This window comes from Dromiciops gliroides, chromosome 4 (assembly GCF_019393635.1).
Source record: "Dromiciops gliroides isolate mDroGli1 chromosome 4, mDroGli1.pri, whole genome shotgun sequence".
NCBI lineage: Eukaryota > Metazoa > Chordata > Mammalia > Microbiotheria > Microbiotheriidae > Dromiciops > Dromiciops gliroides.
This window is the reverse complement of record NC_057864.1, coordinates 155,912,169-155,928,744: the sequence shown is the minus strand read 5'-3', so window position 1 is coordinate 155,928,744 and position 16,576 is coordinate 155,912,169. Positions and strand designations below refer to the sequence as shown.

Here is a 16,576-nt window from a genome sequence, read left to right as displayed (position 1 = left end):
ATTAGTGAGAGTGGTCAGTTAAGAAACACGTATCAAGTACTTGTTATGTGCCAGATACTATGCTGAGTGCTGGATCATAATGGAGTGATTTGCCAGAAATTGAATGGAATAGATTCATGAGTGCATGTAAAAAAGTTAGCCTTGTCAAGGAGAAATGCTATATATTTTTATAAGACAAGTTAAGGATAAAATAGTGGGAGATGATGACTAAAGGATGTGATATAGAGAGGAAGAAGAGGATAAAAGAAAGAAGGAAGATGGGGAAATATGGTAAATGGCTTCTAATTTTTCAGTCAAATATAAGGCAAAGTTCTTGGTGAGAAGTTATTGGGGGTAAGCAATTGGAAGTTTGAAAATAGTTCAAAAAATTGTAAAAGCCATTGTGTTATAAGGTCTGAAATCTAAATATGGGTCCTAACCTGTCCCCTCCCCCATTTTTTGGGGGGAAACTGGCTAAGATTACTGATAAATTCAGCAAGAGTTTAGGCTTTTAAAGATTTACTAAAGTATATTAGAAGTTAGTGAAGAGCTACTCAGCGCAGCAGCAGCCCTTCTTCTCCACAGCGGTCAGCTACGACCCCCGACTCCCCAGCAACCATGTCGAAGGGACCCGCAGTTGGCATTGATATTGGCACCACTTACTCCTGTGTGGGAGTTTTCCAACATGGGAAAGTGGAGATCATTGCTAATGACCAAGGAAACAGGACCACCCCAAGCTACGTGGCCTTCACCGACACAGAACATTTAATCGGTGATGCAGCAAAGAATCAAGTTGCTATGAACCCCACCAACACAGTTTTTGATGCCAAACGTCTGATTGGTCGAAGATTTGATGATGCAGTTGTACAGTCGGACATGAAGCATTGGTCTTTCACGGTGGTGAATGATGCAGGCAGGCCTAAGGTCCAAGTGGAGTACAAAGGGGAGACCAAAAGTTTCTATCCTGAAGAAGTATCTTCTATGGTCTTGACTAAGATGAAAGAAATTGCAGAAGCTTACCTTGGGAAGACTGTCACAAATGCTGTGGTCACAGTGCCAGCCTATTTCAACGATTCCCAACGTCAGGCCACCAAAGATGCTGGGACCATCGCTGGTCTAAATGTGCTCAGAATCATCAATGAGCCAACTGCTGCTGCTATTGCTTATGGCTTGGACAAAAAGGTTGGTGCCGAGAGAAATGTGTTGATCTTTGACCTTGGAGGTGGTACTTTTGATGTCTCCATTCTTACCATTGAAGATGGCATCTTTGAGGTCAAGTCCACAGCTGGGGACACCCACTTGGGTGGGGAGGACTTCGACAACCGCATGGTCAACCATTTCATTGCCGAGGTCAAGCGCAAGCACAAGAAGGACATCAGTGAGAACAAGAGGGCTGTGCGACGTCTGCGCACCGTTTGTGAACGTGCAAAGCGCACCCTCTCTTCCAGTACCCAGGCCAGTATTGAGAGTGATTCCCTCTATGAAGGTATCGACTTCTATACCTCAATCGCCCAAGCCTGTTTCGAAGAGCTGAACGCCGATCTCTTCCGAGGCACACTGGACCCTGTGGAAAAGGCCCTAAGAGATGCCAAACTAGATAAGTCACAGATCCATGACATCGTCCTGGTGGGTGGTTCCACTCGAATCCCCAAAATCCAGAAGCTTCTGCAAGACTTCTTCAATGGCAAGGAGCTGAACAAGAGTATCAACCCTGATGAGGCTGTTGCCTATGGTGCAGCTGTCCAGGCTGCCATTTTGTCTGGAGATAAATCTGAGAATGTGCAGGACTTGCTGCTGTTGGATGTCACCCCTCTTTCCCTTCGAATTGAGACGGCTGGTGGAGTTATGACAGTTCTGATCAAACGTAATACTACCATCCCCACCAAGCAGACACAGACCTTTACTACCTATTCTGACAACCAGCCTGGTGTGCTTATTCAGGTGTATGAAGGTGAGAGAGCAATGACCAAGGATAACAACCTGCTTGGCAAGTTTGAGCTCACAGGAATCCCCCCAGCACCCAGGGGTGTCCCTCAGATTGAAGTAACATTTTACATTGACGCAAATGGCATCCTCAATGTTTCTGCTGTGGATAAGAGCACAGGCAAGGAGAACAAGATCACCATCACCAATGACAAAGGTCATCTGAGCAAAGAAGACATTGAACGAATGGTCCAGGAGGCCGAGAAGTACAAGGCTGAGGATGAGAAGCAGAAAGATAAGGTTTCTTCCAAGAATTCTCTTGAATCTTATGCTTTCAACATGAAGGCTACTGTAGAAGATGAGAAACTGCAAGGCAAGATTGGCGATGAAGACAAACAGAAGATCCTTGACAAATGTAATGAAATAATCAACTGGCTGGATAAGAACCAGACTGCTGAGAAGGAAGAATTTGAGCATCAGCAGAAAGAATTGGAGAAAGTCTGCAACCCCATTATTACTAAGCTATACCAGAGTGCAGGTGGCATGCCAGGAGGCATGCCTGGTGGATTTCCAGGGGGTGGAGCAGCCCCATCTGGAGGTGCCTCTTCTGGACCCACCATTGAAGAGGTTGACTAACTCACCAGAAGAAAGAGCATTCCACACAGCTTTCCAAAAATTGAAGGACTCAAATTTGTAGCCAAGGCAGTGGCAGTTTAAAAGTTAACATTTAAGCTACTGCAAAAATCTGGGCATTCTGAATACTTGAATGTGTGCAGAGGGAGAGAAGTGAACAACATTGCACTTTATCAGTACTGTAAACAAGTGGAAATGCAATTCTTGTGCTGGAGGATAAAATCTATTTAAAATTGGCAAAAAAAAAGAAGTTAGTGAAGAGAAAGAAGTTGAGAAAGCCACCTTTATTTAGCTATCCACGATTCTATAGAGAACACATGGAGTAGATCTTTCTACTCTGTTCTGCCCCTGACACCACCATGCCAATTCCTGAATGAAAAAGAGGAAGATCCACTAAGCCAGCCTCTACTTCCTAATTCCTGTCTCCCTCTCCAAAAGGGGAGGTCCTTCAAGCTGATTGGTTGAGAGTGGTCTCCTGTTTATGGTATAGTCCACAGCCTCTGAAAACAATGCCCTACTCAGGGTCAGCCACGTCTGGTCTCGATTTAATCATTCTTAAGAAGGTTCTCAGGCAATTTCTCAGTCTCACCCAATTCAATCAATTCCAAATCAATCTTCAGGTGGGGCCCCTGGGTGTCTGCCAAATCCCATTATTTAATCACAGTGTTGAGGGTGATAGTGAATTGATTATGGAAGTGTAAAGCATTTCCTTGCTGCAATAAAGGTCTAGTTGAGATTATGTAATATAAATTTGTATTTGATGCTAGATAGGACATGATAGATAATAGGAAAAAATGGGCAAAGTCTTGAAAAAAGATAGCATAGAGTTGAAAAATTCAGTACAATCACCTTCTTTCCCTCAATATTGTTACTTCACCAAGGTGTTAAGATAGGGAAGGGATGGGTTGGTAGGGAGTGGTGGGTAAATATAGTTTATTTTATTTTTAAAAAATTAAATAGAATTTTATTTTCCAAAATATATATAAAAACAAATTTTGACATCAATTTGTAAAACTTTGTATTCTAACTTCCCTTCCTCCCTCCCTTCCCACCCCCCACCTACAAGAACTCAAGCAATTTAAAATAAGTTACACATGAGTAGTCATGGAAAACATTCCCACATTAGCTAGGTTGTGAGAGAAAACAGTTAAAAACCAAAACTTCAGATTAAGGAATTGTCAAAGAAAAAAGAAAAAAAATTAAAATGTGTTTCCATCTGTTTTCAGATACTATCAGTTCTTTCTCTGTAGATGGGTTGCAATTTTCATAAGCCCTTCAGGGTTATATTGGATCATTGCCTTGTTGAAAATAACCACATGCTTCCCAGCAGATCATCTTACACTATTGCTGTTATTTTGTATACAGTACATTTCACTCTGCTTCAGTTAATGTAGATCTTTCCAGGTTTTTCTGATAGTATCCTGTTCATCATAACCTGTATATAGTAACTTAAACTTGACAAAGAATTTTCTTCATAATATCCCAGCAAAGTAGGTACCATACATTTTGCCATTATAATCAATCATCAACATAAAAAAATCAATCATCATAACTCTTTCCCTCCATCCTATTCCCTTCCCATGATATTTATTCTATTTTCTATCTTCTTTTAACCTATTTCTTCCCAAAACTGTTTTACTTCTGACTTTCCCCTCCCCTGCTCTGCACTCCCTTTTTTCACCCTTCCCTCCTTATCGTCTTCCCCTCCTACTTCCTGTAGGGTTAAATAGATTACTCCTCCCAATTGGATGTGAATGTTATTCTTTCCTTGAGCCCACTCTGATGAGATTAAGGTCTTTGAGCTAATTCTGTATTCCAAATTTTTCTTACTCCCTCCCTCCGCCACCCTCCCTATGACATCAAGCAATTCAATATGTCAAACTTGTGCAGTAATGCAGAACATCTTCACCTTCCTCGAAAGTGTTTTGCTTTTTACTTCTCTCTTTCCCAATCTGCCCTTCCTTCCTTCCCCTCTCCCCACCCCCAACCTTATCTCCCTCCCCTCCCTCAGGGCAAAAATATATTACTGTACCTACTTGAGTATGTATGTTAGTCCCTCTTTGAGACAATTCTGATGATATTAAGCTTCACTCACTCCCCAACTCATTCCCCCTCTTCCCCTCCCCTACATAAGCTTTTGTCTTGTTTCCTTCATGTGAACTACCTTTCCCTAATCCCTCTCTCCCCTTCCCCCTCCCCCAGTCTATTCCTCCTACACCTCAACCCTATTTTAAAGATGTTATCATGGGTTAGTTAGGTGGCACAGTGGACAAAGCACAAGCCCTGGACCCAGGAGACCCCAAGCCCAAATCCAGCTGCAGACATAAGAGACCCAACCCTGTCTGCCCCACAAAGAACAAAACATAAATGCTTTACAGATATCATCCCTTCATATTCAGTTCAGACTTATGTCTTCTGTGAATTCCTTACTGAGAATGTTCTTACGAGTTCAAAGTATTATCTTCCCATGCAGAAATGTAAACAGTTTGATCTCTTAATATCACTCATGAAGTCTTTTTCCTGTTTACCTTTTTATACTTCTCCAGGGTCTTGTATTTGAAAGTCAAATTTTTCTATTCAGTTCAGGTCTTTTCATCACATATGTCTGAAAGTCCTCTTTTTTATTGAATTCCCATTTTCCCTCTGAAAGATTATACTCAGTTTTGCTGGGTACATGATTCTTGGTTGTAGTCTCAGTTCCTTTGCCCTCTGGAACATAATATGTCATGCCCTCCAGTCCTTTAATGTAGATGCTGCTATATCTTGTTTTAGCCTTATTGGAGCTCCACAGTATTTGAATTCCTTTTTCTAGCTGTTGCAATATTTTCTCCTTGACCTGGGAGCTCTGGAATATGGCTGTAATATTCCTGGAGGTTTTCCTTTTGGGATCTCTTTCAGGAGGTGATTGGTGGATTCTTTCAATTTCTATTTTGCCTTCTACTTCTAGAATATCAGGGCAATTTTCCCTGACAGTCTCTTGGAGGATGGTTTCTAAGCTCTTATTTTGGTCATGGATTTCAGGTAGTTCAGTGATTTTCAAATTCTCTCTCATGGATCTATTTTCCAGGTCAGCTGTTTTTCCAAGGAGATATTTCATATTGCCCTCTACTTTTTTATTCAGTTGAGTTTGCTTTACTGTGTCTTGGTTTTACATAAGGTCACTGGCTTCCATTTGTTCAATTCTAATTCTTAGGCACTTATTTCCTTGAGAGAGCTTTTCTATTTCTTTTCCCATTTTGCTTTTCAAACTGTTGACTTTTTTCTCATGACTTTCCTGAATTGCTTTCATTTCTCTTTCCATTCTTTCCTCCATCTCTCTAAATCTTCCTTCTATCTCTCCTAGTTTCTCTTCAAAGTTCCTTTTGAGTCCTTCCATGACCTTAGACCAATTCACATTTTTCTTGGAAGCTTTGGATGTTGGAGCTTTGACTTTGTTATTATCTTCTTCTTCTGATGGTGTATTTTGGTCTACCCTACCCCCAAAGAAGTTTTTGATGGTCTGCTGCTTTCTCTGTCTACTCATCTTGGCTGACTATTTCTTGGTTTTTAACTCCTTCTTAAAGTGTAGCACTGCTTTCAGGATATAATGTTTGGCTACAGCATGGCCCAGGGGGTGATTGGGCTTCTTCTCAGCCTGCCTGGCCTGTGAGTAACCACAGCCGCTTTCTCTTTGACCTGGAAACAGAAGTCTGATTGAACTCTAATTGTCTATGGTCAGAAGCTTGCAGTTCCTGTGCCCCTCTCCCACTTGGCCACCACCACTCGATTCAGCCCACTGGTTCAGAACCAGGATGCTTCACCCCAACTCCAGCAGAGACTGCCTCTACTTCACCCTGGCCTACTGCCGAACCCCCTCACCATTCCATGATTGGAGCCTCAGAAGCTGCTGGCGCTGAAGACTCTGAGGCCCTCTGGAAGCACTGTTTGTTCCTGGCTGGGTCCGGACTGCATGCTGAGCTGTTCAGCCTGATCAGTAGGTGACTGCAATTGCCCTCTTTTTAAAAACAATAGTCTCACTCTGTTCTTATGTGCATTAGGCTGCTGTTGTTGTTTTTTTTAACCGCATTACTTGGGCATGAATGGATGGGTTTATCTGGAGCATGTGGGAGTCACAGCCTCTCCTCTGCCATCTTGGGTTCACCCGCTGGGTAAATATATTTTAATTATTTTGTTAAATGGTTCCCAAACATATTTAAAATTTTAACATATTTAAAAATAAATTTGAGTTCCAAATGCTCTACTTTCCTGCCACCCCATGAGAAGGCAAGCAATGTGATACTGATTATGTGAATTCAAGCAAAATATATTTCCATATTAGACATGTTGTAAAAGAAAATATATACACAAACAAAAAAATAAAGAAAGTGTAAAAAGTATGGTTCAATCTGTACTCAGGTTATCAGTTCTCTCTCTGGAGGTAAAAAGCATTTTTATTATAGGTCATTTGGAATTTTCTGGGATAATTTTCTCATTCATAATATCTAAGTCTTTTACAGATGATCATCATTAAAATATTCCTGTTACTGTGTATAATGTTCTCCTGCTTCTGTTTACTTTACTTTGCATGAGTTCATGTAAGTCTTCACAGGTTTATCTGAAACCATCCTGTTCATTATTTCTTATAGTGCAATAGCATTCCATCACAACAACTTGTTCAGTCATTCCCCAATTGATTGAGATCCTTTTAATTTCAAATTATTTACTACTGCATAAAGAGATACTATAAATAGTTTTGTATATATAAGACCTTTTCCTTTGATCTCTTTGGGATATGGACCTAGTAACTGCATTGTTGCATGCAAGTGTATGCACAGTTTTACAGACCTTTGGGCATAGTTCCAAATTGTTTTCCAGAATTGTTGAACCAATTTACAACTCTACCAATAGTGCATTAGTGATCTAATCATTCCCACCAACATCTGTTATTTTCCTTTTCTGTCATGTTTATCAATCTGATAAGTTTGAGGTAGTAGCTGTTTTAATTTTCACTTCTCTAATTAATGATTTAGAGCAGGGCAGCTATGTGGTGCAGTGTATAAACACTGGGACTGGATTCAGGAGGACCTGAGATCAAATCTGACCTCAAACACTTGACACTTACTAGTTGTGTGACCCTGGGCAAGTCACTTAACCCCCATAACCCTGCAAAAAAATTATTATTTAGAGAATTTTTTCATGTGACTCTTATTAAGTGAATTTTTTTCTTCTGAAAACTCTTGGTCATATCCTTTGGCCATTTATAAGTTGGAAATGCCTCTTATTTTTATCAGTTTGGCTCAGTTCCCTATATATTTGATAAATTAAGTCTTTGTCAGAGAAACTTCCTGTAAATCCCACCCCCCACTCCATTTCTTGCTTTTTGCCCTAATATTAGCTCTTCTATCCCCTTGAGCTGTGACCCATAAGTAGGTATAGGCAATGGAGTAGCCAAACACCTATGGTCCTGTGTCCAATGTTAGCCTAGGAGTCTCTTGCAATCTTTTTCTTATCAATTGCCTAATCCCCTTGCCATCTCTGGTTGTAGAGTTCCTGAAGTTATTGCTACAGCTGTTGCCACTATTAAGTCCAACAACTGGTATTGCAGTCATGTGTTCTCTGGGTTAACCCTCTATATATGAGGTAGAGGATTTAGTTATGATAAAGGAGTTAGTTGAGTAACTAGAAAGTTGGGATGTTTTAGATAGGATCGATGTGTAGATTGAAGTCTTCTAGTATGAAAGCAGATATTGGTATAGAAAAAACCCTTGACTCAGGTATTGAATTCATTGAGGAAGGAAGAAAAGTGTCGTAGAGATCTGTAGACAATAGTACTGGTTGATAAATATGGATTGGATGAACACCAAAAGAAAAGAGGTTTCTGACTGACCATAGTAGCAGGAAGAAGAGGCAATGGTGAAGTAGGTCTATTCTGATTGATCCACCACAACCAATGAGTGAAGGGTATGAATGAAAGTGCAAGTCATGCTGGAAAGGGTGTAGAGATACTAGGTCATTGGAAGAGAGCCAAGTGTTAATGTGTACAAAAATACAGAAGAAGTGAAAATGGAAATGTTTTAATATGAAAGCAGGTGTCTTAACTATGGAGCAGACATTACACAATGGAAGGGGTCGGAAGATCTGGAGATATTATTTTTGAGGAGGATGGGAGTAAAGGTGATGAAAGACAGGGAATTGGGTTTAAAAAATGACAGCTACTGGGGCAGCTAGGTGGAGCAGTGGATAAAGCACCAGCTCTGGATTCAGGAGGACCTGAGTTCAAATCTGACCTCAGACACTTGGCACTTACTATCTGTGTGACCTTGGGCAAGTCACTTAACCCTCATTGCCCCACAAAAAAAATGACAGCTATTGATTCACACAGAATCACTGTATTAATGCTAAGCACTGATGAAAGGATGAGTGTGAACCATTGAGCTATGAGTTCAGGAAGATTATCAGTGCTGGAGAGAAGTCCATTGGTGAAACGAGGTGATTAGACTGTTTAGGGCCTTCCTTTGATGTCCAGACTTGTGACACAGTGATATTAGGTCCTGTGAGACACAGGAGGCTCATGTCACAAAAAGCAATAGCAAATAAACGTGCAGAGTAAGTCTAAAAAGAGGTAAGAGCTAATAATTCATGTTAGGTCTGGTCTGGGATTAGTCTCCAGAATGCTGGAAAAGGTTCTGGGGTCAGGAGAGAAGCTGGAGTCCTAAATCCTGGATCTGAGGCTGATACTATGGAAAGACTCAAAGGCAATGTGGCTACTGTTAAGCAAGCTGAATCAGGGCTGATACAGGGGCAAAGGCAGAGAACAGAAATGGTTAGGCTGTACCTGAGAGGCTCCCCAGAAAGTCCTGGGATAAAGACAGAAGCCACAGGCAGTGGGTCAACTAGTTATGGGTGTAATAGTGTTCCTTTGGGAAGCCTCAGCAAAAATATTATTATGCCTATTATCTGGAACAAGAAATGTAAATTCAGAAAGGTTCTTTTGCTTATTCATTGTAGCACAAGAGTCGACATGAATGAATGAATTGGGATTTGTAGTCAAGTCTTTGGATTTAATAACCAGTGCTCTTTCCATTCCACTGGCAGATAACAGAGCCAGTATGGCTCTGCTGGTACTGAGGAATATAATGCATTGTCTTTTGGCCTCCCATAGAATGAAGCATACATATACTCCAGGGCCACATTCTACGTGAAAAGAAAAAGCACCAGAGAGGGGAATACCTTAGCTTTAGCTTTCATCCCTCTGTGACTGAAGAATTGGTTGTCCTTATTCTTTCTTGGTGCTTTTATTATCTGATCTAAGACTAAGTTCCTGTGGAAAAGGGAGGTCAGTGGGAACCTTTTTGAGCTCTATAGGAAAAACCATGTGAGATTCTTTCCCTAGATAATTCCCCATGATGAATTCCCTAGACAAAGAACTATTTAGCCCCACAAGTGAGAAAAAGACTGTGGTTTTCACCTGGTCATGTACCTATTCCTTTCTGCTTCCCCGACCTGGTCATTGTTATTGTACTATCCTGTCTCTTCTAGTCCATGTTATCCCTCAAAACTCACTCTATCTTTCTGAGGACAGAGATAGAAAATTGGGATGAAGTAAGGTTGACAGAGAACAAGCTAGGGGCCTCTGTGTCTAGTCTGGATAATGAGAACCTAGGGATTTGGGGCAGAGAAACCTGAGGGAGGGGACATGTTTTCTTCAGTGATGTTTCACACTAGCTACTAACTCCTTAATAAAGCAACAATGAACCCTTGAGAAGTGACCAGCTAATTCTATCACTGTCTCAATTTTTTTCAATTTGGGCACAGATTGTTGAGGTTACTGTGGTGGCCCTGGTTGCCCCCATTGATTTCTAATTGGGGGTATAAATCCAGTGTAGCAATGACTCTCTAGGGTAAGAGTAATACAATTTCTGATAAAAGCTTTGGGGCCACAGGTAGCACAGAAACAAAAGAAAAGGCCCTTGATGATGCTCAGTGGTATGATGTCTTCAAGAAATTTCTATGGAGAAGAGGCAGAAGAAATCGTTTGTGAGAATGTCAGGTGAGGACAGTGATATGAAGGAATATCTGAAAGGAGTTAGATCTCCTTCAGTGAGGCCATAGTATGTGGGATATACTGGAAAGAGGAGATTCTTATGGAGATTTTCAGTTGGAAGTTCCTTGGTCCAGAAAGAAGAATTAGAAACAGAGAGATTGAAAACTGTCATTGGGCCCTAAGGCTCACATTTGAGACTGTATTTGAGAAAGGAGTATGAGGTTCTTTATGTGAAATAGATGAAGACACTGTGAGATTTAAAATTGGATATTAGATCATAAATCTCCCCTCTTTAACCTTTCCTTTAATTTATCTCCCAGACTAGTAAATGGAAGAAGCTTCTGGTTTTCTAGTTAGAGCTTTTATTGTATGGTAGTCACAAGGTGATGTTGATTAGAAGGATAGGAAAGTAGAAATACAATACAAATCGTCTTAAGTCTAAGCTTAGTCTATATTCCATATAAAACTCACCAAAAGCCGAAGGCCACCTTTGGGGAGAGAGAGAGACTGTGTCAAGCACGTGCTGCTGCTAACCGCAAGCCGGGCCCAGTCGAACTCTCATCAGCATCAGCCTGTGCAGTCCAGTCAGGAGACCAGCAGAGCAGGGAAAAGCTCCCACTTCTGTTCTCTCCTTGCCTTTTAAGCTCGCACCCCAGAAGTCGAGCCCAGCAGGTGGACTGGCGTGCCGTAGCTCATGCCGTTGGTCTCCTCCCCAAAAGGGTGGTCCTTCAAAAACTGGCGTCTTTCAGTTATCCTAACCGACTGTTAAAAAACTTTCATTTTTTTTTTTTACCACAACACTATTTTAACTCATCAGCACCTCCTGACTATTGAAATATGGACAGCAACACCTATGACTGAAGACTGTTTGCTTATTTCATGGATGATCAAGTTGCTTTAGAGCTGTCAACTTGTTCTTCACTCCCTATAGTCACTGAACAAATAAATGAGGGGAGGAGATTATATGAGAGTGAAGAGAGGCACTGTGTGCCTCTATGTTGGAGATTAGGGAACTTGAGGAGAAGATCTTTTGAGATAATGAAACCAAAATGAGGTGAAACAGTAAAGAGTCAGGAACGGAAGAAAAGCAGTACTGCCATTGAAATGGTCAAAGGTCATTTTATTTGCTAAGTAGCAAATCAGATGTAGAGAGACCAAGGAACTTTCAAACCCTCACTTTGTTTCCTCTTTTGTATTTTTGTTGCAGTAGACTTGGTGCCCTTCATGTCATCTATCTCAGTCACACCTTCAATTTTTCTGACAAATTGACTATTTATACTTTGTCAACTCATTTCTCTCTCACTTTCTCCTACCCAGTTCTCCTCCTTTTCAGATGCAGTTATCTCTACATCCCTCAATTACATCTTGCTTATCTGCCTGACCTGTCACCCCAGAAAACCCATTTTTTCTGGTAGCCTCCTGAATGTGATCTGAGTAGGGAGATAAATTTATTGACCTACTAAGTACATTCCTTTCCTGCTTTTTGCTACTCCAGAGCCACAGTTAAGTCATCATAGAGACCTATATTGTATAAAAAGAAGAAAGAATAAGTGAGAGTGATCTTCCTATCCAGAAAACTATTCTCCTTGGATCTCACTTTACTGCCTCACTCTGAGGACCAGTCTGCCACAGAACCAACATCAAGAATGAAGAAGACCCTAAGTAGTGATGAGGTAAGGGAGCATCAGTTTGTCTAAGGAAGGTCCTGGTGGCAGGTCCACATCAGCTTATTTGTCAGTCACTTCCTTCAATATAACGAATGTTTATTTCAACCAGGGATTGTTTCATTCTTTGTCCTTACATCCCCAGTAGCTACCTCAGCACCTGGAGAGAAGTCCATTGGTGAAAGGAGGTGATTAAGCTGTTTAGGACCTTCCTTAATGGACACTTCCACATAATGAACATTTGAGAAGTGTTTGTTGATATATTGATGACTTAGTCATTACACTAGAAACTGCAGCAATTAATCCACCCTGGGCACAAAAACTAGGGGTACTATGTTGATTCAGTAAACATCCCTATTCCCTGTCTCTGTGATGGAGTGGGCATAATATAGAACTGGGAGTAAGAAAACCCAGATTTTCTTCTGGTCCTGACAATTGAAAGCTTTTAAGATTTGGCACATTACAATGCCTAATGACAATAATAATAATAATACCTAATATGTATATAGAGCTTTAAGTTTTGCAGAAAGCTTTACAAATGTTATCTCATTTGATCCTCACAGTAACCCTGGCAGGTAGGTGCAATTATTATCCCCATTTTACTGATGAGGAAACTGAAGCAGTTAAGTGACTTGCCCAGGGTCGCACAGCTAGTAAGTGTCAGAGATTGAATTGAAATATCTCCATGTCTACACTCCATGTCTAGTTCTCTATCCACTGCACCACCTAATGTGCCTTAATCTCTTTGGGGTTCAATTTCCTTATGTGTAAAATTAGCATCATAGAATCATATATTTTAGTTAGAAAGGACCTTGACAGCCATCTAGACCAATCCATATCTAATAATAATAATAATAATAACAATAATTATTATTTCCTCTCAGGGTTGGGAAAATAAATATGAATAAGACATAATCCTTGCTTTGGTGTAGTGGGTAGAATGCTTGATCTATATTCAGTAAGCCCAAAGTTCAGATTTTCCCTTAGACACTAGCTGGATTTGAAGTATTTAAAAGATTGCAATATTGAACAGCAATTTATTCCACTTGACTGCAGTAGCTAAAACTGGTATCAATGGGAAAGTTACAAGGAGAGAGATTTCAATTCAACTTAAGAAAGACACTCCTACCAATTGAGTCACTTGAATATCTAATGAGCTGCTTTATAAGGTAGTAACTTCCTAGTCACTTCCTAGTCATCCTTGTTAAGGATGTTACAGTGGGGGATTCATGATTCAAGTAGAAGTCATCCCAGATAATGTCTCAAATCCTCCCACCTCTGAATTCTATGACTTTAAAAAGGGATCTGGGAATGCATGAGAACACTGATCAGTGGACCTGCTTTGAGGGAGGCTGTAAAAAGAGATATTTCATCAGGAGTCCATGGGAATTGTGGTGAGTCATATTGATAAAAGTTATTGACTTTCAAAGTTGAATATCTTTATAATATTGATATTACTATGTAGATTGTTCTTCTGGTTCTGCTAAGTTCACTTTGTTTCAGCTCACATAGGTCTTGCCAGATTTTCTATAACTTTGTTCTTTATCATTTGTTGCAGCAGAAGACTATTCCAACACACTCATAGGCCATAATTTGTTTAGCTATTCCCTAACTGATAGGCATCCCCTGAGTTTCTAATTCTCTGCCACCACTAAAAGAGCTGCTATAAATATTTTTTGCTCTTATGGATCCTATTCCACTTTGATTTCTTTTTGATATAGCTCTAGTAGTGGTATATTCTGGGCCAAAGGTTCAATTGCCTATTGTTCACATAGTTCACAGGTTTTTTTTGGCATAGTTCCAAAAGGTTATCCAGAAAGGTTGGACTAGTTTACAGCTCCATCAATAAATCAATGTGCCTGTTTTTCTACATTCTCTACAACATTTAGTAATTTTCCTTTTCTGTAATCTCAGCCAATCTAATGGGTATGAAGCAGTATCTCAGAATTGATTTAATTTATATTTTCCCAATTATTGGTTATTTAGATTATTTTTCATATGCATTTTGATAACTTTAATTTCTTACTCTGAAAACTGCCCATTCAGATTCTTTTTAGCATTTATCAGTTGAAGAATTAATCTTATTCTTATAAATATGGCTCAGTTCTCTGTATATTTGAGAAATAAGTTCTTTATCAGACAAACTTGCTGCAAACATTTTTTCCTCCCATTTTCTGTTTTTTTCTGATTTTTGCTATATTGGTTTTGTTTTTCACAAAAATGTTTCAACTTTATGTAATCAAATTTATCAAAATTATCCATTATCAACCAAAATTATCCATTTTACTTCCTATGAAGCTTCCTACTTCTTTTCTGATCCTGAATTCTTTCCCTAGCCATAGATTTGATAGGCAACTTCTTCCATGCTCTACTAATTTTCATATATCACCTTTTATGTCTAAATCACATCCATTTTGAATTTATCTTGATATACAGTGTGAGCATTTTTTCTCTGCCCAGTTTCAGTTAGATTGTTTTCCAGTTTTCCCAGTAGTTTTTGTTGAATAATTAATTCTTGTCCTAATAGCTAGGATTTTGAGGTTTATCAAACATGAGATTAATGTGCTTTTTTGCTTCTATATATTGTGTGGCTAATCTGTTCCATTGATCAACCACTCTATTTCTTATCCATTATCAAATTGTGTGAGATCTTATACTGCTTATATTGCTAGATACCCTTTCTTCCCATTATTTTTCATTGATTCCCATGATATTTTTACCTTCTCTGCATCCCCTCCCTGAGGAATTTTGTAATTTTTTTTTAGCTCTGTAAAGTAATTAATTGGTAGTTTGATTGGTATGGTACTAAATAAGTAAAATCGTTTAGGTAGTATAGTCATTTTTATTATATTGGTTCAGCCTACCCATGAACAGTTAATAGCTTTCTAATTATTTAGATCTGTATTTGTGTGAAGTTTCTGGGTGTGTCTTGGCAGGCAGACTTTCAAGTATTTTTTAATCTCTTTAGCTATTTTTAATAGAATTTCTCTTTCTATTTCTTCTTGTAGGATTTTGTTGGTAATATATAGAAATGCTGATGGTAATTTGTGTGATTTTGTTTTATATCATGCCATTTTGCTAAAGTTCTTAATTGTTTTGACTAGCTTTTTAGTTGAGTTTGTAGAGTTCTCTAAGTAAATGATTATATCATCTGCAAAAAGTGAAAATTTTGTTTCCTTGTTGCCTATGCTTTTTCCTTGTCTTAATGCTATAGCTAGTATTTCTAATATATTATTGAACAATAATAGTGTTAATGGACATCCTTGCTTCATCCATGTTCTTAATGGAAAGACTCCAGGTTATCTCCATTAAAGACAATGTTGTTCTTGGCTTTAGATTGATACTACCTATCATTTGAAGGAAAGCTTTATTTGTTCCTATACTTTTTAGTGTTTTTTTTTAGTTAGGAATGAGTGTTGTATTTTATCAAAAGCTTTTTCTGCATCCATTTAAATAATCCTATAATTTTTGTTGTTTTTGAGATATATATATATATATCTATATATATAGATATATAGATATATATATATATAGATATATATATATAGATATATATATATATATAGATATATATATTCCTAGCATGGAACTAGTCCTACATTCCTAGAATGAATCCAGTCTGGTCATAGAGAATAATCTTTGTAATATGTTGGTATAATCTCCTTACTAATTTTTTATTTAAAATTTTTGTACCACTCTTTATTAGGGGAATTGGTCTATAGTTATGTTTCTCTATTTTGGCTCTACTTAGTTCTTTCTTTCTATTTCTTTTATCATTGGGTCAATTCTAATTTTAAGGAATTATTTTAAGTAATATTTTGAATATTAAGTAATATTATAAAACTTAGTTCTCTCTTCATATCTTTCTTGAATAACTCTAATTTCTTTTTCCATTTTTCCTTCTATTATTCTTATTTTTTTTTTAAATTTTCTCTGCTTTTTTTTTTGAAAAACACTTTCTATAGTTTTTCTAGGTATTCTTGTTGGGCCTGTACCCAATCTGTATTTTTCTTTCAGCCTTTTGATCTGTTCACATCATTGTCTTCTGTGTCCTATTTCTTAAGCTTTTTTGTTGCCATATTGCTTGCCACTGCTACCTATACTCTTGATATGTTATGTTCCTGGCCATGCACCTCATCTCCCAGAGTCTTCTGTGTACTCTTAAGCTGTCCTGGGATGGAAAAATGATTCACTGTCATTTTTATGTGGCTTTTCTGATCAGAATATGATCTGCCACAATTTCTAGGTTATTGTGGAGGAGGTATGTAGGGTAATCAGAACAAAAATGAGGATTCTTATTGTACCATTTTGACTTAGCTCCCACACAGAAAATCACAAAATGTAGAAACAAGGG

General features: G+C 38.8%; 1 protein-coding gene across 1 annotated transcript; it reads left to right on the top strand.

The window, feature by feature from the left end:
* Window positions 1–562: 562 nt before the first annotated feature.
* On the top strand, window positions 563–2,785 carry LOC122753507 (heat shock cognate 71 kDa protein-like). Its single transcript, XM_044000903.1, has one exon. The coding sequence runs from the start codon at window positions 598–600 to the stop codon at window positions 2,536–2,538; it is 1,941 nt and encodes a 646-aa protein (XP_043856838.1). The 5' UTR covers window positions 563–597; the 3' UTR covers window positions 2,539–2,785.
* The last annotated feature ends 13,791 nt before the right edge of the window (window positions 2,786–16,576 follow it).